This window comes from Protopterus annectens, chromosome 11.part0 (genome assembly GCF_019279795.1).
Source record: "Protopterus annectens isolate FY-2018-M chromosome 11.part0, PAN1.0, whole genome shotgun sequence".
Lineage (NCBI taxonomy): Eukaryota > Metazoa > Chordata > Ceratodontiformes > Protopteridae > Protopterus > Protopterus annectens.
The window spans coordinates 1,303,523,898-1,303,548,092 of NC_056745.1; the positions used below are offsets into that span (position 1 = coordinate 1,303,523,898).

Consider the following 24,195-nt stretch of genomic DNA (forward strand, 5'->3'; position numbering starts at 1 on the left):
CATCACATGACATAATGAAAGAAACATCACATGATTTAACAAAAAATGCATACAGTTAATAGTGTGTTTTTTACCTTTTTAATTGCTACCAAAATATAAGTATGTGCTAGAGAAGGTAGATTTTCTAAAAATGTGGACTGGAAATAACCTTGTTCAAAATCTTTGTAGATTTTCATATCCAAGTAGTTAATTAAAACCATAGTCCTACTATATATGAATCTCAAAAAAGAGCGTTTATATCATATGTTCGAAGATTTATAACTTCAGACATTAAAATATCGAATTTAAATGTTTGAAATTATAAAACTTCGAACATATGTAAAAAAAAAAAACGGAACTTACCTGACTTTAGTGCGGTCTCGGAGTTGGTATATTTAAAGAGCGTGGGGTGTGGGGGGTGCAGGGGGGCTTTTCCCCTGCCTACAATAGTCAGGTAAGTTCCGTTTTTTTTTTTTTTTTTTTAATTATATGTTCGATGTTTGAAACTTTGAACATTTAAATTTGATTATTTAACGTTCTAAGTTTTCAAACTTCGAGCATATTATATAGACCCCAAAAAAGATGTTGTGGAAGAAAGGCAGGACAAAAACTCATCATGTTTTTTGCCACTACCTGATCAGAAAACAAAAGTATTATCAAGGCAACAGGAATAAAAATGTAAAAACTTTCTGTACTGCGAGACTAGGACAAAGATGTTTTCCCAACCGAACAGCCTGATATTAGTGTGAATGAGTATAGCTGCTGCAACCATTTCTCTACTTGAAATCTAATGAAAAAACTCTCCATCAAATATATAAAAAAATATTCATTAAAATAAGATCCATAAATATCATGGAATAATCTATTTTCAACATTAGACTCTGGAAACTAGAAACAGAGTCGGTGAATCACAGCAAACCAGTTTCATGGAGGATAATAGTAAATGAATCAACCACATCAATAGTCATAAACATCATCTCTGGTACAAATAAAGTAGTAAAGAATCTCTTAAAAAATGTCAGGAATCTTTTAGGACCCAGTCATATGCATTAAAAATATTCTTTCATTTTTTTGTTGAGAAAAAACACAAACCCTTTTTTCTTTTGTATTATTGTATGCATGCCTATGTCATTGCCTACAACATAAGAATTTAATAAAGATGTTTTTAAAAATGTGCTTAGTAAATACGCCATTTCCCACAAAGATTTCAAGAGATTATTTTTTATTTTTTTTTATCTTGGATAAAGAAGAGAGAAATATAAGAGAAGGAGGAGGTTGGGAAATCAAGCTAAGTATAATGAATTATTAGGGCAAGTACATTTAAATGCCATGCAGTCGCTAGGTTTAAATGAACATATTTCAATGTTAACTATCTTAAAACTCATTTTATTGCTTTTTTCAAGTTGACAGAATGGTTGTATTTAATATATATGCTATTGTTATTCATTTTTAACAGTTGCTGAGACTTGTCCACAAGGTTGATCACCTGATGACTTTTCCACTATTCATTGTTTATTTAAGGGATGATGGTATCAGTTTGTTAGTCCTGATGAAGTTTCATTTATGTACTGGACAAAAGCACTAAACTGTGTTTAATAAAACTGCTTCTGGTTAGATAGTTTGATGACTTTTTCCCATGTTTTACTGGTCCCCTTCTTGGTTTGCCAAAAGCTGATATCCACAGCCTCACCAATTGTCTCTTATAACTGACCATTTGCACTGGTGACTACAAAAGCTGCTACCTTCCTGGCCTGTCATAAACCATCAAGTCAAATCTAGGGAGCACCTTATTAGCATTGCACAGAGGTTCTCCATCTTTAACCTGACACCTTCACCTCAATGCTGCTATCCAGCAGGGAGTCCTGGAGTTGCAGCCATGACAAGAACTGACACCTTTTTGTCCATAGTTCCTTGCTCCTGCCTCAAATATTGGTATCTTGAAGATGGTCTATTCAGGATTCACATTCCACACCTTCATAGGTCTATGTGAGAAGTCCTTTTGGAGCTGGGAGTTGAACTAATACCACACTAGTATATTGACCATCTTGCCCAACTCACTAACAATTGGTGATTGGTTGACAGTACCTCTCTTAATTTGATTGTGCAGAACATATGGCATCAGTTCTGATAACAGGATAGTAATGTAAATCATTGATCTTTGTCCCCATGTGCTCTGGTGGTACTACACATACTCATTAGCACCCTTGCGTTTGAATATGGCATTTTTATAGACAATCTTTGCTTTGCACAAAAGTACAAGAATAATTCATCACAAGTTTTCCCTAATCACTCCCCTTTTATTTCTTCCATGAATATTGAAGTCTGCCAATAGAACTGCAGAATTCTTTGATAATACCCTAAAGTATCACATCTACAGTCTCTAAGAAGGCCAAATAGCTGTTAGGTGGAGCTGCAGAAATTACAGGCAATGTTTTCGTTCTTGCAACTTGCAGTCACTTTGCTGTGACTCTCTCATTTATTGGCATAGAATACAGCTGAATAGTACCCAGCCAAGAGCTTGTGAATAGTTCCACAATCTCCTGAGATATCCCCTAAGAGTCAGCTCCAGAGCAGGATAGAGATCACATAACTCAGTAAGTTGAGTCCCAGAACTAGTCCTGGTGTAGAGGCAAGATCAAATTAATTTAGGTGGTACTTTTCAGCTTCCTGCACAAGATCTGGTTCCTTTCTTAGCAGCTAGGTGACACTCCATGTCCCAAAAGCTTCTTTCCAATGTAGGAGTCTAACTTATCCTAATCTGACCTGATTCTGCCTGCTACATAATTAGTCTCACATTTGTCCCCCTGACTTTACCTTGTTTACCTTGTTGGATGGAGAATCCAAATGGTGGCATCAGGTTCAGCCTACACCACTACATGGCTTATCTGACCATCAGGTGCTCATTACCCCAGGCCTAACTCCAAGGTTGGGTCCCAGTATGCCTTTTCCAGGTGAAGTTTGCAGAATCTTTAAATAAAACATCACTGGGGAGGCAATAATCATAGTAATCATTATATTAAGAGCAGCGTCCTCAGTATTATTCAGGTTTTACAACCAATTTAATAAATTAAAAGGATGGCTACAATTCAGAAGAGTACAATTAAAATAGTCCATATCTGTTTCAGGCAGCACATGACAGCCAAATAAGGAAATGAATGTCAGGACCCTTGTGAAAATCAAGGAGGAAGAAGAGTCATGGCAGAACATTTATGTAACTTAAATGAAGGGAAGCATGTTTTAGGAAGAGAGGGAAGAAATTAGAGGGCTGCAGTTAGACGAAGATGGGTTGTGTGCAGCACAAGGTGATGTGTGGAAGCATTTGTTCAAATGAGGATGGTAACCACACACAAAGTACTCTCTGGGAAGCTGTTGTGTTTGAGCAGAAATTGGTGAATTCAGAATGCATACAACAAGCAAAGGGTAGTCCTTGTGGAAACAGGAGGAAGCAAATTGGTCTTTAGCTAGACTTTGCAGGTTGTCATTAGCAATCAAGTGGAATAATGAAAATCGAAAACTCAAAAAGAACCAGCAATTAAACACTATTCCTTTAGCACTTTCATCTCAAAGTACGCAACACTTTTTGTAGGTGGGTAGTGAGCAGAGTTCACAAGCAAAACAAACAGTGTCACCAAATTTTGCTTTTACATTCTTTGCTACTGTATATTCTAACTCAAATACTCATCCTGACTCACAGTGCCTCAGTGAAGTGGTAGATAATGCATGCAAAATTGTCTTCTTGTGAGTGATTATTGAATGTCTTCTGAACTTTATTATAGTTCAATCTAAGTTTTTTATTACACACCATATCATGCAGTGGAATGTTATTAGAACACTTAGCATGCAATGAAACATAACATGGACTTGCATTTCAAAACCGAGACCCATGATAATCATGTAAATCTTTAATTAATTTGTTTAAAAACTCTTGCAGCACACCTGTCAAATGTGCTGTGGCACACCGGTTGAAAATTGCTGATGTAAGAAACTCATGCTGTGGCAGAATGTATTGCTTTAATCTGGTTTAACTGCATGTACATTTCCAAAATAAAAGAACAATTGTCTTTGCTATTGCAGGTAATCTGTTCCAATCACTTTTCTAAAATGTCTGCTTTTTGATTTGTACTTTTGCAGAGTTTATGAAGATCCAGTACCCTGATATATTCACCCGTGAAAAACTTTCAACAGACACAGGGCTTCCAGAATCTACAGTCAGGGTGAGTGAACATAAAACTCATTAAAAATGCTTGCATTTCAACTTACTCTGTTTACCTTATTCACTTTTGTTAAGATTCTCACAGTTCCTAAGTAAATCGACATCTGCTGACCATCAGGCTGATAAGCAGTGATCTAAAGTTTCAAATTAAACATTCCTAAGATGTCAAGACATAAGATTATTTCCCAGTCCATATGCAAGAATAAACTTGGTACTATCACTGTTAACCTTCATAGTCTGCTTGTTTGGCAGGTGTCTGAGACATACAACTTCTTTGTCTGATGTGCATTCTCACTATGCCTTCCTGTCATGCTATACCCACATGAAGGCAAAGCACAAATCCGCAGGTGGTTATAAAGTGATGATGACGCCCAGAAAGGAAGAGCTCCTGATGTCTCTCCATGGAAATAACTGTCATGCTGTAATGTTTCATGCATCTCATGTTGGGAAGGAGGCAAAGACATTGTGAGCATGTGCAGAACTTTTTCTGAAAATTTGGTACATTATAATTAAATGCATATTTTTATTTGGAAATTTCAGAAAGGTTAGATTTAAATAATAAAATACAACAATCTCATGCTCTGCCCTTTTAGATGAGCTGAGCAGAGGGTAACATGTTCACAGAAGCACAGAAATATGTGAGTTCGGTGACAAAGAAGGCCTACTTGTTCTGGTTAGTTCTCTATGTGCTGAATAACACCCACATCTCACTTAACAGACTGCTTGTTTTCCCACTCTTATTGACATTTCTTTATGCCTCCTCTAATTATTCTGGAATACATTCACTATACTTCAAACTATAATAAAAACAAGAATCAACTCTGAGTCATCAAACTTGTAGCTTTAGTCTGTGGCCTGCTTTCATGCATCACTATTTTGAAAGATGATATTTACTTGCACTTAGTGAATTTCTTTGAGGTACTTAAAGCATCATCATAACTGTCAACCTCCTTTTTCCCATTTGCTGTATGAAACTGAAGTATCTCCTCAGCTGTCGCTAACTCTTTTGATTCAATGCTCCTCACCTACCTTCTTCGACAGTCATACCTGACAAATGCAGGTCTTCCGTCAATCCATCCATCTTTTTTCTGGATTCCCTTGATTCCTCTTGCCTTCTTCCTATCTGTCCCAAATCATCTTTATAACATTGTCATCTGCTTTCCTGCACATGCACCCAAACTACCGTAATCTATTCTCTGTCCTTTTCTGCAATTGGAACTACTTGGGTTTCTGCTCTGATGTCCACATTTCTTCATCTGTCCCACAGTGTGCATCCTACCACCCATCTCAGGCACTTTCTCTTTTATCACCACTAACTTCCTCAACTGCTCTGAATTCACTGCTGATGTTTCTGTACCACATAGTAATACACATCATACCATTGTTTTGTACATCTTACTTTTCATATTTTTTGGCATTCTTCTGTCACATACTACCTCTGCCATTGATGCCAGTTAGTTGCAGCCTCTCTGATTCTAGCTTTGACTTCTTTCAGACTCTTCTTCTCCTCAGCCATCCCTCCCAGATACTTGAAGCTGTTAACCTGTTCCACTGTTTTCGCTTCAGTTTTCAACTTCTTCAGATTACCCCATTTTCTGCCATTACAACTGTCTTATCTGTACTCAGTTTCATCCCATGTGCCCTACCATTTGCTGAATTTATTGCTCAGAGTCTGCCTATAATACCACATTGTCTGCATAGAGCAACTTTGTTGACCTAATCCAGCCAACCTGTTTGCTAATGTAGTCCATCACCAGTATGAACAGCAGTGAACTCAGAGCTGAACCCTGATGCGCACCCAGTCCCATTGAGAGCCCCTCTGTAAGACCGAACACTGTTCATACTTCAGTTATTGGATCCTTGTACATAACTTACACTAATTCTACGAGTGTTTCTGGCACTCCAAAACTACTGCAGGATTGCCCAAATCTTGGGACCTTGTCATATGCTTTCTCCAAGTCTAGAAATGCCCAGTAGGACTCTTTCCCAATTTCTAGCTTATTCTCAAGTATGCGTCTCACTGGAAACATCAGGTCAGTTGTGCTGCATCCTGATCTGAATCTGAACTTCTCATTTTCCACCTTACTTTCTATAACTCTGCATATTCATTTATCAGTCATCCTCTCCAAAACTTACATGCAGTGTTTTGCCTTCTGTCTCCATTACTGCTTTTACAGCTGTCTTGTTTGTGCTCAGTTTTATCCTGTGTGGCTTCAGTTTTGCATTCCATTCCCATATCCTTTCTGAAGTTCTTGCTCAGAGTCTACTTGTAATGCCTGTATCCCCTCTATCCTGTTTGCTTATATAATCCATCCCCAGTTTGAACAGCAGTGGGCTCAGAGCTGAGCCCTGTTGTACACCCACTCCCCCTGGGAACCCCCATTTGAGAATGAACATTGTTCATACTTGAGTCATTGCTCCTTGTACATAGCCTACACTAATTTCGCCAATGCTTCTGGAACTGTGAACCATTGCAAGACTGTCCAAATCAGCTTTCTTGGGACTTTGTCATATGCTTTCTTGAAGTCTATGAATGGCAAGATGGACCCATTCCTCATCTCTAGCTTCTTCTCAACTATCTGTCTCATTGCAAACATTGAGTCAGTTGTGCTGCATCGTAATCTGAATCTGAACTGCTCATCTCCCGTTTTACTTTCTACTACTCTCTGTGTTCATTTATCAGTCACCCTCCCTAGAACTTTCATGAAATGTGATAGGAGTTTGATACCTCTATACTGCCCACAGTTGTGAATGTACCTTTTGATTTGTGTTTGTATACTGGCACTAAAATACTCATTCTCCAGTCATCTGGGATACAACTTACTCTTCATACCTTTATTAGGACACTTAAGAGCCATTTCTCCCCTAACTCCCCAACAACTTGATCATATCCGCCATGATCTAATCCAAGCCTGCTCTTTTCCCTCACTTCATTTTGATTAATGCTGTTTTTACTTCTTCTAGGGTAAGGTCCTTCTCTTCTTTCATTGTAGTTTGCATCTGGGGCATTAGACCTTCTGTGGGGTTTTCTTCATTCAGAAGCTGCTGGAAGTATTCCTTCCATCTGCCTTTGATGTCTGCTGGACTGTTGAGCAGGTTGTTGACAGCATCCTTAATGCATTCTGCCACCAGCTTTCCTTATGTACCTTATTTCCATACCTGGTTCGGCCACAAATCTGTTCTATGGTCTTCATGATTGCTATTTTGAGATGCTGCTATTTTTCTTCAACTGCACCTATTTCCTCTTCCCCCTGAGGTGCTAGAACCGTGAGTATTTCATTGAACCCTTGTGCTTTCTGTCCAGTCAACTTCCAGGTCTTCAGCCTAGTCTCTGTTGACCCTAGAAATGATTATGACAGCCAATGGTTTATGCTGTGGGATGATTGTTTCACTGGGATAACTTTGCAGTTGCTAAATCTACCTAAGTGGCACATTGCCCATTCTTGAATGGGATACTGTGACTGAGTTGACCACCATCAAGCAATTTGCCAGACAGAAGTTTAGAGTAGTCTCTCTGTCTTTATTCCTGTTGCATCACCCATGTGGACCCTGGCAGTCCTCATATCCTGTCTGTCCCAATATATATCAGATCACCCATTTTCAATGACAACTCAGGTTGTTCTGCCTTATGTAGTGGGTCCTGTATCTGCTGTCTGAATGAAGTCTTTTTCACTGTTTTGCTTTCTATCAAAGTCCTGCTGTGGGGAATAGGCTGAGATTAAGAATACTGTCCTATCCTTACACTGGAGTCTGAGTTTCACGTGTCTGTCACTAATAATGCTGACATCCCTTACTGCCTTCTGAAACCTCATCCTCACCACAATTCCCACACCATTTCTAATCTGTGCTCCCCCTGAGTGGTAGACTCTGGATTTCAAACCACTTGTCTTTACTGCACTGCCCTTCCATCTTGTTTTCTGGATACAGAGGATGTCTAGCCTCCTATTTGCCATCATGTCATCCACTTCCATGCTGCATCCTGTCAATTAACTTATACTGAGTGCAGCAAACTATAATTCATGTTTGTCAGGTTGATCATAGGATCATGGGCTTATTGGAGGTTACTAGGCTAATGGTCCCGAGGACCTTAGAAGCCTAGCCAAGAGTTTATCCCCCAAAAAGAAACCTCAGTCAGCACCTGTTGCCCCTGTCAGTGGGTGACACAGGTGGTAACCCTGGGACAAATTTGAGGTTTCCCATCCACTCATCAAGGTTACTCTTGAAGAGGGTCAGTGAGGTACTCTGTTTGACATGTATGGGAAGTCTATTCCAGAGATGGAGCAGCATCTTTGAGGCAAACCTGTCTCTCCATCAGGTTTTGTTGGTGCTGCATATTAGATTTAGGCCTTTCAAGTGGGTAATGCATGAAGAGTTAGACTTACGGATATGGAGCATCTCTATACTGATTGACTTTGCATCCAGCCTTCCTTCAACAGAGCTATCCCAGGTAACCCAAGCTGGGAAACTAGACACCAGCCAGCCAGTGGCTTATAGACATACCTCTCAACTGTTCAGATTTTCGCAGAATGTCCAGATTTTTGGCTCATATTTTTAGTCTGTTCCTCATAAAATTTATGGTTTTCTGGCAAATCTCTGGAATGATCTGAGGATTTAAGTCATTAAATAATGGCATACATTTGAGCTTCAGACTTCAAATTCTTGAGAAAATGTATGTTAAAACAACCCTGTTACTCTAAGAACTTTCTAAGTTTACAAGAGCAACATTTAAATATGCCCCTGTTTTTGGCCTTTGTATCTTTGGGGGTGTGGGGGGCATAGCCCCCCACGTTTTGCAACAAGTTTTTACTGACGTTATATATTTCAATGTATTTTTAATGGCTACACATGTATATAATAGTGCATAAACTGCAATTATGTGGGGGGGCTACACCCCCCACACACCCCAATGTGGGGGGGGCTGTGCCTCCCCCTCTTACTTTATATTCTCACTCCAGGGACGCACTGCAGTGGGGCAGGGACTATATTCCATTTTTGACCAAATGTAATTCGACCAAATGAGCTTTCAGTCAAATGAGCTTTCAGTGAAGTGGGCTGTCTGAAATAATTTTTGGCCAAATGAATTCGACCAAATACAGTAGATCCATATATATATATATATATATATATATATATATATATATATATATATATTCACTTCAGAAGCCTGAATGATCACAGGCCTGAATTGATTAAGCCGTAAGACCAAAAGCCTGAAATTTCATAAGCCTGAAAACTCAAAAGCCTGAATCCAATAAGACTGAAAACAGACAGGATACATATACTGACTGAAGACAACACAAAACAGATTATATTCCACCAAATATAAGCAGGGGGGAAAGCCTCCTGCTACATATATATATCAACTCCAACATTGCACTTCTCTAAAGTGCAATCTCGGAGTTGATATATTTAATTAACAGGGGGTATGGGGGGTGCAGGGGGGGCTTGCCCCCGTGACCATACTTGGTGAAAACTGCTATCCTTTGTCTTGTATATGTTTTTGTATGTCATTTTTTGTGCTCTGTATATTTTCACTCTTATGAGATTCAGGCTTTTGAGTTTTCAGGCTTATGAAATTTCAGGCTTTTGGTCTTCTGGCTTATGCAATTCAGGCTTGTGATCATTCAGGCTTCTGAAGTGAAACTATATATATATATATATATATATATATATATATATATATATATGTATATATATATATATATATATACACACACACACACACACACACACACACACACACACACACACACACACAGACACACACACACACACACACACACACACACACACACACACACACACACACACACACACACACACACACACACATATTGTGTTTCTTGCAAAAATAAACCAAGTGCAACTTATTTTAGGATGAACTGAATGGTTATGGGTAAACCCAATATAAGAGGATCCAGCATCCATTATTTAAAAGTTTTATTAGGAATTCTGCTATGTGATAAGCATAGTTGACACTGTTACAGTCAGATAGCCCACAAGGGTGTATTGTAGATGGTAAACTAACATTTCAGTGTTTTGCAGAAAGACATCAGTATTGGCTAATTTACATGACTCTGAATTGCCTTTAACTCCTGCAAATGCAGATCATCACTTTCCTGTGGTACTTAACAGTGGCAGCCACATCTTGTTAGCATAGGCACCTCATCACTCTCCCACAAACAAACACACAGTAAAACACACACACCCACAACCCACACATACCTCATACCTGTCTTTCATGTCATAACGTCCATGATGTCTCCTTTTTCTCAATCCTATTAATTCATGGATGATTACAGTCAGTTCTTAGTGACAGATGTTTGAGTTTCACACTTCATATCCTTCAGTCAACACATGTTAGTGTAAAAGCTGTTATCTTAGGTTCATAGGCTTAGGCTAACAACCAACAGGGTCTTTACAAGCTTAGCTGTGCAACCCAATCCAGTTTTGTCTCTGAGTTCCTTGGATGCCTATATTGTGGGGTATGTTAGTAAAGAGGTAGCTGAGGCTAAGGGTTATTTGGGGATTAAATTACTTACTGTCAATCTCTGTCCATCAGAGACATGGGAGCCGGACCAGGGGTAAATTTGTAATTTCCCATCCAATGACCAAGGTTCCTTTTTTGCTATGTTTTCCTGGTCCATGAAGGTTGTGCCATTTATCACCAGTTCTGCACATGGCTTAGTGTTATCTTTAAGGTTTCTGAGATATCCAAAGAAGGCCTTGTGATTGTCCTTAACCATGGAGGCTATCTTAACCTCATAACTCACCTTGTTGGACTTTATTAGACCTCTTAGATTCTTGCTTATTTCATTCCAAGAGCTCTTGTCTCTCTAAGAGTTGCTTCTTTTGTTACATACCCTATTAAAGTAAGGATTCCAGCAGTGGTGTTTGTTTTTGGTGTTAGATCTGGGCTTACTTCTAGTAGGTATGGCAGCTTCACTGCAGCTATTTACATGTTTGTACATGGTTTCAGTAAATAATTCTGCATAGTTGCTATGTTCTTGGGTTTGGGGGTGCTATGAATTTTGACAAACTATCACGTAATGGGATGTAGTATGCTTTAGAATAGTTCATAACTGTTATGGGTTTATTTGGATTTTCTAGGGTGATTTTAATTTTGATTGAGACACCTTTGTGGTCCCACCTCACCATGTCCTCCCACGTTGATGAGTACTGGTCAAATATGTTTGATCCTCTGGTTGGAGTGCATGCTATCTGGTCCAGGGTGTTTGTGTTGATAAAATCCAGGAAACATTGTGCTTGTAAGTTAGAGGCAGTGTATGTTTCCTAGTCTAGAGAGGGGTAGTTAAAGTCTCCAATAAATCGGGTATTTGGTTAGATGGTGAGTGCCTCTAGGAGGTCTAGGTAAGAGTTGTGAGCTTTATTGGTCATAGAGAGCGACCTGTAGCTTGCCAGGACATGGTAAGGAGCCTTGTCTATTGAGAGTTGGATGTGGATGAACTCCAGTGCATCATCTTTTTTAACCAACATGGAGTTGTATTTGTTCCTAATGTAGATCGAAATACCTTGATCTTTAGCCTCTGTTTGTACTGCTATTTCTCTATATATGGGTAAGGCTCTGTAGCCTTCCACTCATGGAGTACTTTTTGAGGCTTTAAACCAGGTTTCAGTGACAGCACAGATATTTACATTATTCAGAGTGAGGAGAGCTTGTAGGCTTTGGAGGTTTCTTGTTTAACCTCTAAGCATTGAGCAGTAACACATTAAAGATGTTTGGAGTTTTTTTTTTTTCTGTGTTGGTAGTTTTGCTATTTTTGCCAAAAAAAGGCTCTAAGGGGTGGGTAAAGTTTTAGCTTGAGGGAGGACAGGTGCATACCCTCATTGGCTAAGCAATGGGGTCTGTTAACCATGTCCTCCCAAGCTGAGAGGGGCGGGCCTAGTTCACATTGTCGTAAGCCGACAATATTGAATACGATATTGTCGGCACGACAATGTTGAAAGTTCAGAACATCGTGCAAGTAAATGGAAATCTCCATAAGGGGGAGATTTCCGTTTACCTCAATGTAGTGTAGTCTCAGAGTTGGTATATTTAAGTAGGGTGGGTGTGAGGTGCACAGGGGGGCTTGCCCCCTGCCTACGCTAGTTAGTATTTTTATTGATTTATTTATTTTTTTTACGTTATTCGATATTTTACTACTTTGATCAATAAAGTTCGACCTTTATTGATTCGATGTAGTAAAATTTAGATAACGTGGTATAGACGCAAGAGGGTCTATATCACGTAGTTGAACTGCAATAAGTCCGACTATGTGAATATCGAACCCGGAAGTTTGAAATGCAAAAATTTCGAACATGCAGAATGGTGATTTTTTTGCCCAAGGAAAAAAATTGCTGTTCCGGTACAAAAACAAAAAACACATGTACACTTCAAACTGTTCCTAATGAGGGGGGCTTTGCCCCCTCATGGCCCCCAACATGGAGGGCTGTACCCCTCACTTAAATATACCAGCTCCAAGATCGCACCACAGTGGAGGAAATAGCAAAGCCGCTGAAATGGCCCACTGAATTTTTTCCCTGGGAAAAAAATCTGTGTTCCGCAGCTTCGCTATTTTCACATTTCGAACTTCCCAGTTTGATGTTACAGCGTTCGGACACCTGTGCGTTCAAACTCCTAATATAAACCCTCCTGAGAGATATTGGATTTCCACAGAGTGACACAAAAAACTAAGCCAGTTTTTGAAATCAATTATTTTCTGTTTATACTGTGGCATCATCCTTGGTGAAGGTGGAATGCTGCTCAATGCAAGGCATGTACCTGTTTGTAACACATATTCAGGCAGCTACATAATGTCTGTTTTCATATAGTCCAGTGAGGTATATGTCAGGTTATTTACTTCAACATGGACTGTGATAGAATCATATTGCTACCTGTGGTGTGGTTACATGAGTGCATGCATGATTTTACCAATCCTCGCTCCAAATAGGCAACTATCTGTTATATTGTCCTTGTCCAGCCTGGTGAGAGGGGTATCTGTTTGTCATACAATGAAATCCCCTATGACAAGAGTTCTAGGTAAAGTGTTTGCTTGCCTTATAGGCTTTGCTCTTGAAAGATCATTGGGTGTAGGCTTATGTGTCATGTTATGTGTTGCTTTTGGTGTGTGCTTTAGTGATTACTGAGGATAGGTGTTGCCGTTTGATGGATTAGGAGGTCTGTGAGGTATACTGCAGTTTCTTTTAAGTGCCTCAGCATAAGAAGGTCTATGTCTATGTGTGTGGTGAGTGGTATGTGTTGAGGATGTAGAGTGTGTTCTTGACAAACTTCATTGTAAGTGAGATTTTTGCCTCCAAGGAAGCTATTATGGTTTAGGGACTTGGTTTTACAGGGGTCACCTCAGTGATGTCTAGGTTTAAGACTAGATATTGGATAGTGATATGATCTGATATTAGTGCTGTTTGATGTGTTAACTCACTGCCCTAAGCTTAGCTCCACGCAAAGCCTTTCTGTGTTACAAGTTAAAATCCTAAGTACTACAGTGTAGATAAAAAGTGTACACACCCCTGTTAGAATGCCAGATTTTTGTGATATAAAAAACATCACAATAAATTATTTCAAAGCTTTTAACACATTTAATGTGATCTATAACCTGTACAAGTCAATTGACAAACAAGCAAATCTGTTAGGGGAAATATATAAAAAATAAAACATGTACAATCAGCTGGTTGCATAAGTGCACATCCACACTATGTTGAATGATTGTTATTTGTTTACCAGGTAAGTAGGCTGGTCTATTGACGCTTCAGCCACAACCCGGATCAATAGCAGTAAAGACAACACTTAACACAAGCACAATAAAACAGTACATTGATGTGCAGGCATCATACATCTGAGAGGTACTGTATGTTCTGCAATCCACCAATCTATCATTTTTGTACAAGGGGTTGCGGTATCACTTCAATGTTTAGTAGGTCCAGGACAACCGGGTCTCTAATGATGCAGTAAGCAGATAGATCTCCCCTCAAAAGTCTGCAAGACACTGAATAGAGAGATTGTGCTTCCAGCATGTCTTGGTAGCTCAGGGACTTTAGGCCTGTGATCTTTCTGGTTAGAAATTTTTGTGGTCTTGCTATTTTTTGATATGATTAATGAGATACTCCCCAAAGGTGGCATTGTAGTGAATAATTGTCCTGATCAATGCTGAGTATAGGGGAATGATTACTTCTTTAGACTGTGATGATATTCCCTTGGCAATTAGGTGGGCTAAATAAAAGGATTTATTGACAACCTTTATCACGTGATTGTCAAAAGACATTGCGTTATCAGCTAGGTAGTTAGGTCCCTGATAGAGTCTTCATGTTGTAGTGGTATGTTGAGGGGAAGCAGTATCTACTAAAAGTGACACTATACTTTTTAGCTTTAGTTTGAGACCATTTTAAGTACACCAATGGTTTACTATAGCAATAACCCATGGCTGGGTGTGGGTAATGCTGGATTTACCCACAGTTGGTGTGGTTTGGTCACGAGGGCGAAGCCCGAGTGACCAAACAAAGCCAACCGTGGGTAAATTCAGCATTGCCCACACCCAGCTCTGGGTTATTGCTATTATACAATGGTGTTTGTTTTGTGTTATGTTTGTGTTCCTGTTATTTAGGTTTTTGTTTGCTTTAGTTTGTATTCTTGCACTTTGTCTAAGATAAAATAGTCCACACTTTTAGTTCATGTTTGTTTATTTTATTAAAGGTTTAGAGAGCAGTATCAAGAGATGCATTGCTTGCATTTTTGTGTGTTTTTTTTCTGTTGTGGCATTTTTACAATTGGTAAATGTAGTTTAGTATATCGTATGTTACGCGTACACTTTTGAAAGAAGAGGTTGACGGAGTGTGGATCTGGTTTTACTAAGTAGATTGGTGTGTATGAGCTGAGAGATGGAGGACTGTATCAAGAAACAAGACTCAGTGCTGGGTGCTTGAAGTATGATATCGGAGACTTGATTACGGTTTTGCCTGCTTTTTCTCCATTTACATAGGGACTTCTGTAATGGTATGTAAAGTGTATACTTTAAAGAAATAGAGTTACAAGTCGCGAGTGAGGGTGGATCTGCTTTTTACGAAGTTATTTTCTGATCGAGCTGAGGGACTGAGTTTTATATTAACAATAATGGGTTTTGGGTGATTCAGCTGCAATTTATTACGGTTTTGGTTCTTGCTATTATTATGCTTTACTGTCTTTTGTCCATTTAATGTTTTTCCGTCATCGCTGCATGGTACGTTACCGGCCGGACTTTTTTGTTAGTTCCTTTTGATTTACCATGTGCATGCTAGTTGGATTAGCCAATCAGCGTGCATGTTTATTGGCTTTGCCGAGTTTGCATTGTATAATAAGGAGAGTTCATTCAGGACTTTGGATGTCATAGGGTGACTTAACAACTTAACAACAACCTCCATTCTGCAGTCAACTGCAAATTTTGTTAGGCAGAGGTCATGGCTCTCCACTTGGAGATCTGAGAAGTAAATACCAAAAAGGAGATGTCCCAGTTCTGAGCGCTGAGGAACACCACTGGTCACTTTTATACTTTTTGATGAGGTACCTGCAACTCACACTGTGTAGGCTTTGTCTTTCAGTCAGTTTGCCATCCATATTACCACCTACAGGTTAATTTTTAAAGCAATTAGCTTTTATATGATGCCAGCATGGGGAATGGTGTTGATAGCCTTCATCAGGTCAAGATACACCATGTGCACTGCATAACTACCATCTACAGCCTCAGTCACTCTTTTGAAGAAGTATATCAAGTTAAATAGACAGTTTCTACCCTTCTCAAATTGAAACTGCTTGAGTTCACATCAAACAACAGTCTTGATATGCCAGTTTATGAGGTTAGACATAATACATTCTATAGTTTTGCATATGAGGCTTGTAAGTCTGATAGTAACTTCCTAGGTGAATTGTAAGGCCACCCTTATTGAGGGACATCATTACTGCAGTGTGTGCCACTTATTAGAGATAAAGGCAGTAGCTAAACTTAAGCTAAACAGCTTGAGGAGTGTGTCTGCTAGGGCATGTTTAACACTGTTATGCAACCATGTTTATGATATGTAGTAGTAAACAAAGATACAATAAAAAGGATTGTTGTCTACCAGAAATCTGTTAAAACAACCATGTTGCATGTTTTTTTTTTCTTATACAGATTTTGCAGTGTTATAAAATGTTTTATGGAGAGTAACAAACCCTGTTGATACGTTGTGTAATGTACTTAAATTGGACAGTCCCTGGCAGTACTGGATATTTTAACTTTGGCCTTTGGTGAAATGAAACCCTGGGAAAAGGACTCCATGGGCCAAACACTGTCCACCGGCCACAGTGCTTCCTACTTTCCCCCCATCCTGACCTTGCCACAGCACTCGGATTACTTTTTTCTTGTTTTTTCATACTTTGTTGTGCTATTCAGATTCTTCCTGCATTCATTCAATACATCTTAACTGGCCAAGATTACAGCATAATAAATGAAGAATAATCAAATTAAGCTGAAGATCTCAGCCCCCCCCCCCCCCCCGATGCCATTGGGTTGTAGAAGTGCTGAGATGCACTGCAGAGCTTTTTTTCAGAACGTTTGTGCCAGAGATGGCCTGAACAAAAATGATGGCATAAGAAGTAAATTCATTCTTACTCTTCTTTCTTTCTACATTGTTGCTCCACTCCCTAAATGGCCAAAACTGCAGTGTAATAACTGTGGAGGAAATAATAGACTTAAGCTGATAGTCTGGAGGCTGCTTGGGCCTCAGAAGCCATGAAAGTCTGGATGCTGTAAGGTACATTTTAGAGCTTTTTCCCCATCTTTTGTTACAATTATGACCTGGACAAAAAAAAATCATAACTAATTAAAGAAATTCAGCCTTATTTTTTTTTCTTTCAGTGAAAAAATAAGTTATGCCAAAGGCTTAATGATCAAAGATGACAAAAAAGAAATTCCCAATAAACTGAAAAGATAAATACTTGCAAAGATACATGAATCATATCGTAGAATAGTATCTGCCTCCTTGTCAGAAGAAAAAAGATCCATAGTCACCTTCTGGGTATCCCTCTGTTGTTAGACTGGGATAAAATTGAATGAATAAATAGCTTCGGTCACGTATTTCAAGTTGCTGCTGTCATACATCATATAGCTTGCCTCTTCACCTCCACCACTAACAGACAGTTACCTTCTATGTATCCATCTGATAACCACAATATAGTAACATATTTTAAATTGTTGATCTAAGATATATATTCACAATATACCTCCTTATCCATACCTCCCAAAATTAGCCACCTGTATGCACTTCTCATATGTGATTATGACAAAAGAGGAAAAAAAGATCATGTCATGTTTTTCAGCCTGTAACTCCTATATAGTGCACTGTTCATGCACAAGCTATAGTGATATTGTGTGCATTTCTCTGATGTATGATTGTGTGAAAAGTTAAAGAAATAATTATTACACTGTCACAGCCCCACAAAGGCCACAGTAATCTTCTGCACATACATCTGAGGTTTACTAGTGAGGAAAATTTGAGAAACAAGGATCACACTTTCCTCAGTCTCTAAAAAGTTATAATGACCTTCTGTGCACACCTCTGAACAGGGCCAGTTGTAGAACAGGTGCATCAATGGGAGAAGTCCTGAATAAGCTTGTATCAAACTTTACTTCTGCAGCCTGAGTTGAGGACTCTGCCAGGATCTAGATGTTATGTGATCCATTTTATGTCTTAGTTTTGGGAGATAATCACTTGTAGTTTATGGATCACAATGATTACGCTCTGAATTTAGGGAATGGGCATGCTTATTAAGCACCATTCTAACACTGGAAACATTCTTAACAAGCCTTTATTAAGCACCTCTTACTACTGTTAAGCTGTAGTCACACACTAAAGCATTAACAACAATCAGAAGTTACCACAAAAGAGCTATGGGAAACTGTTAAATACTTCATTTTAACTTTTTTTCTAAAGTCAGACTAAAGTGCTTAACCATCTGATTGAAATGTTTAATGCCTCCCACCCCTCTTCTGTGGTGGTTGCTTTCTGTCTGACAGCACTAAGTGTGTTATAGCACTTCTGAATTTGTTTCTCTAACTTTTAAATATATGGCTCCTATATCACAGACCATACAGGTGGAATATTACCTTCACTTGTAAATTTAATGTAACTCATATTTTACTGTATACATTTTATGTCACAGATATGCTTCTATTATGGCAGACAGCTAAACAACTGCCCTTTTAGATAACTAAGTGTCCCTTTTCCCTTCCGCCTCCCCCAGACTGCATCAGCTTCCAGCACCCCTGCTGAAATATTATTTGCCTTTTTAGTCAATTCGATTAGGAGGAAGCTTAAGTTACTGGTGTGCTCGCTGTTTTTATTAATACAGTTTGAAGGTTTAGGGTTGTTGGAAAACATTTTTTGAGGAATTTTGCTAGATCTGTAGTTTCTGTCCCTTATTTTAGTTATAAAAGGCACAGGGTATTGTGTCTTTCACACTTTCAGGGCAATGCTTTCAGCCTTTGAGCATTAACAATCCTAGCACTGGCTTTTAAAAATGATAGCAGAGATTCAGAAAGAGGAGCGCTTTCTCATTTTTCACATTAAAAAGTCTTTATATACCAGATCCTATATAGTAGTGGTAAGGAGCTTTTCTGCAGGCTAAGTTTGGTTATTTATTAAGGTATACACCCACAAACAGATCTGACCATATGAGGAACATCAGTAAATTTAGGAGGAGCAAGGCTACATTTGAAGTCAAAAATCATATCTCTATACCAAAATCATAGCAGTTGAGAAGTATGTTTCCAGGTCATCTACCTTATCCTGAAGCCATTTGATAGAAGCCTGTTAATCCTGAACATTGCCCTATATCTCCACTGACTTGGTAGCATTTAGCATGGCTATAGTCTCCAAAAAGGCTATTTTAGCCTTCAAAGTTTAAATATCCGTGGTATTTTTGGCTGCCAACAATTTTAACACTGCAATATTCAGTAAGACTGTATTAATTAGTAAGTTAGATTGCTCAGTTTCTCTTCAAGAACCTACAAGCATTCTTGATGTGGTAGGCCAGAAGTGTCCAGTCTTGGGGTGTCTTAAAATCAATTTCTGATTTTTTGGCCCATGTTTTTAAGTATTGTGCTGCTATTAATGTTGCAGAGAAGATGTATTACTGGAGACTAGAAAATATATGAAATATATAATGCAGAGACAGGTTGTAATGATCAAGTTATAATAAATGTAAATCCCAGAAAGAGAGACAAAGGTTATGCTTACATATTTTAACACTATGACATGTTGGATATATTACTGCTTTGATGCTACGAGGAATAAGTGGGGAACTTACACAGAGATAGTAATGCCATGTTACATAGCCAATGGTATTCCAGATAAAAACATCAGATTCACTGTTGCTAAATAATTGGTAGCAAACCATCTAGACTGACGCATACTTTGGTAGCACTAACTAAATAATTTGTAAAATCATTTAGAGAAATTATAAAGATTTTACAAAGTATATAAACCCAAAACAGTTGTTGAATGCAGAATGTTTTGATTTCCATAACAGAAATCAAATTAGGAATGAAGGCATTTTAAGTATACAGGAGAGCTGCATGGACTGGATGAGAACTGCAGTTTTTGGAGAAGGACAGATACTTGTACTAAAGGATAGATTTGTATAAGGCATATGTTGCAAAAGCATAAAAAAGAGAAAAAAGCAGATTGCTTTCAAAGGAAGATTTGTCTTTTGAACATACTTCTCAGCTGTCCAGATTTTTGCAGAATGCTCCAATTTTTACCTCATATTTTTGGTCTATCCCTCATAAAATGTGTGGTTTTCTGGCTAATTGAGGATTGATGTCTCTAAATAATGACAGACATTTGAGTTTCAGACTTCATATCCTTCAGAAAAATGCATGCAAATGCAAAACCTGTTATTCTAGTAACTTTCTAAGTTTATAAGAGCAATATTTAAAATCTGTCCCAATTTTGGCCTTTGTCCCTCCATTATTTTTTATTTGTCCAGATTTCTTGTCTTAAGAGGTATGCACTTGAACAAGCATTACATGCTTCAGTGTGAGTGAAAATAGCCAGAGCTACACTTTAAAACTGTAACAAGATGTAACTAAATGGTAGATGCAGGAAGTGAAGACGGATAAAACAAAATGGAGTCAAACACATGAACATTCTGGTCTAATGTTTAGACCTACGTAGTATGGATTAAACTGGCAAAAAATTAAGTAGATCACTCCAGATGTAGTAGGGGTGAAAACTGAAATGGTACTGAATACAGTAGCTGCTTTTTAAAACAGTTCCATGAAACAAGCAGTATGATAAATTATTTTTCATATATCACTGGATGTCAGAATTATTACTAAAGAATTGCATATGTGAAAAGTCAACACACTTGGGTAAAATAACTGTGCTAGTGGTACATGAAGCAAGAACATTAAAGCTGTACTTCTGTATGCATATTATGGCTGAATATAATTGGCAGAACCTGCTGCTCAATGAACATGCAAGTAAGGGATCACTGGCAATGAACTGTACTGATAAATGAGACAAAGTCACAGGCAGAACAGAAGTAAAATTCCATAGAGAAAACAAACTCTTCGTCCTCTCTATTTGTAGCCCTATCATGGGCTTCAACGGGTTCTCGCAATGTTGTCTCTACTGAGGGTATTATATTATAACTGGGTCTTTGTCTGGCATCCATACGCCTTTTAATTTTATTAGCTCTAAAATGTGTTTGGACCTCATTTACTTCGTACTAGATGGAGCAGTTATTAGCCCAATATATGGAAGTCACACAATGCCTTATTTGAGCGATGCAGGACAAAGGGTGCAAGCTACCAGCTACAGACAATGTTACAGTGACTGAAACACAGGCTGAGTTATTTACTTTGCATTCTACACCTGGTAGCAGTCCTGTAGTTCCATCAGCTAGCAATTGTTCAACAGCATGTACAGGGTTAAATTTGGGAAATGTGCGCAACATTAACCCACAAGTGAGTACCGCAATGAACGCTAGAGACATCACCGTGGAAGGTACATCCAACCAGAAGCAAGGGAATCTAGATACGTGGCTGGCTGCCCCTATTTTGAACAACAGGCCGGTTATGGGGAACGGTGCTAATATGGGTTAATTAAACACACAGCTACAAGAGTTTGAAAGAACCTTGAAGCATTCTAAATTGCTTCAAATGGACAATGTATTTTTGGAGAGATCTATCGAGCTGCAACAGGTACCTAAAGGCTTGAGGATTTTCAAACTTCCGATAGGGTTCAAAGAAGGAAATGAGTTCTATCAGGACCTCACAGCCTTGTTTGACCATACAGGTATGGATTTAATGAGGCTTATTTTGTGCAATAACAATGTCAAATTAACTGGTTTAAAAGAGCAGCTTGTAGCTGTAAATATTAGCATTACCAATGACTTACTTTTTGAATTTAACAAAGTCCATTTTGACAACATAATGAGAGACATGGACAATTATGTTAAGAAGGGGCTTGAAATCAAAAACAACAAGCTCTTGAGGGATAGTTGTGAATATGTTGAGAATAGAGCTTATGCACATTTTAGAGCTAATAAAATTAAAAGGTGTACGGATGCCAGACAAAGACCCAGTTATAATATAATACCCTCAGTAGAGACAACATTGTGAGAACCCATTGAAGCCCATGATAGGGCTACAAATAGAGGGGATGAAGAGTTTTTTTAGAACAACAACCCCTCAGGCGGTCCGACAGAATATGGGACCAGTACCAGGGTCAACAACAGCAGCAGGGGTACTATGAGGGGAATGGGAGATGACAGTTTCATCAAACAAATCAAACAACCACACATACATTAAAACGGTATAACAACAGATACATTTCAATTATGAGTTGGATGAGTATTCAAATGACACTAGTAATGATCCATATTATGGAACACAAGTTGGCATGCTAAGACAATTAGAACTGAATTCAGCTGTGATGAAGTGATTGACAATAGCAATAGTAATACAGTGTTGGACATGAAAAGGACCAATGAGGTTCTTAGTTCAGGTATGATGTTATACGGTGATGAATCTCACATGCCTGAATCTGGTTGCACTATAATACAAAATGGAGGTTTTTCAATATATAATTACACTGAAAATGAGTTATCACTGAATTATGTTACCTTATTTAAAAAAGGTTTTACTTTTATCCCAACTTTTAATTATGACATTGGGAAAATTTTAATTAATTTCAGATTATATGTAAGACTGTTGAATTTAAATGTGAAACACAGATACATAGATGTGTCAGGGGGGAAAAAATATCCCAGGACAACCTGACCATGGGTGAAAGATTCTATTTGAAGGAGTTAACTTCCACAGATAAATATAGGGTAATGAAACCCGATAAAGGTGGTGGGGTTGTGGTTATGTCTCACATGGATTACTCGAGCAAAATTACCTTAATGTTAAGTGATAATTCTACATATGAGAAGGTTTCCAAGTTTGAGGTTTATAGGGCCTATACTAAATTAGACTGGCAATTGCACAAATTATTAATGTTTAGTTTATTAGATAAAGATGAGTATGACTATTTAATGGTAGAGTTACCTATTATACCATCCATTTTTGGCATCCCGAAAATCCACAAAGACGTAAACAACCCACCCTTTAGACCGATAGTTTCAGCAAAAGGATCTAAAACAGAGGCTATGGCCTCATTTGTGTTTTTTTCATTGTAAAATTATTTTGAACCAGTTACCTCACATTTTAAAAGATTCATGGCATTGTCTTGATGTTGTTAGGCGATTGAAAACTGATGTTAAAGTGATTATGGTCACAATAGATGTAGTAAATTTGTTCTCGGTCATACCACACAGTATAGGATTGGAAATGTTTGAAGCTTGTCTACTTAGATATGGGAATATACACACAGTGAAGCATAAATTGATTGTGGAATGTATGGAAATGGTATTATTAAATAATTTCATTTTATTTGAAGGTGAATATTATAAACCGAGTACAGGAGTAGCTATGGGCGCCAGATGTGCACCCATATACACCAATCTGGTCCTAGCACAATGGGAAAAACAGTTCATTTTTACTTCTGATTTTATGCCCAAAATTGCATTTTATCTACACTTTTTGGATGATATATTAATTTTTTGGAAGGGAACTGGAGAAGAAATTTAGGATTTTGTTGAGTTTTTGGGTACTACGACCACATTTCTTAAATTTACAAGTAAGATTCATGACAAAAGGTGTGACTACCTGGATATACCATTGTATGATGATGATGATAGTCTTGAGTCTAGTATATTTCGTAAGAAGACTTATTCCAACTCATTCTTACATTATGATAGTTGCCATCCCCATTTTCAAAAGAAGAACATAGTGAAGGGGCAGATGGTAAGATTATCTAGACTTGTGAGCGATGATAAAGTATTCCAGGATGAAATGGGGAAATTAATGAATATGTTTAGTGATAGGGGATATCCCCTGGTCTTACTGGGCAAAATAAGAAATGAGGTGACGGTAAAAAGAAAAATTGTCTATAAGCCTATACTTAAATATGGATTTAGTACTGAAGCATCACATATTGATAAGAAAAAGAAAAAAGATGCTTTAGTACTCCCATTCACTGAAACAGCAGTAAAGATTGCACCTATAGTACAGGAAACATGGCTCAGTGTTTTTAGGAACAAAGATGAACTCACTGATGTAATTGGTTGTTACCCTGAGATAACATATAGTAGGGGCATGAATTTAAAAGATTTAATGGAGGTGGATACTAATGCTAACATGTACAAAATGTCTAAAATGAGTAAATGTGATACATGTAGTAATTGTAAATTCATCAATGACGGGCCCTATGTTGCATTTCAAAATTACAGGAGAACTATTAGGTGCCCTGGTTATTGCAATTGCAATACTAAGATGGTTGTTTACATTGCAACATATACAAGCTGTCCCACTTATTATGTTGGGAAGACCATCAGAAAACTTAGGTTATGGATTTTAGAACATGTAAGG

At 38.2% G+C, this 24,195-nt stretch overlaps 1 protein-coding gene across 1 annotated transcript in view; it reads left to right on the forward strand.

Annotated features, from left to right (window-relative positions):
* The window catches only part of PAX4 (paired box 4), a 538,072-nt gene that overhangs the window by 208,364 nt on the left and 305,513 nt on the right, over positions 1-24,195 (forward strand). The window contains exon 4 of the mRNA XM_044087307.1: positions 4,111-4,193. Within this exon, the coding sequence (XP_043943242.1) occupies positions 4,111-4,193 (83 nt within the window). The remainder of the gene's footprint in view (positions 1-4,110; positions 4,194-24,195) is intronic.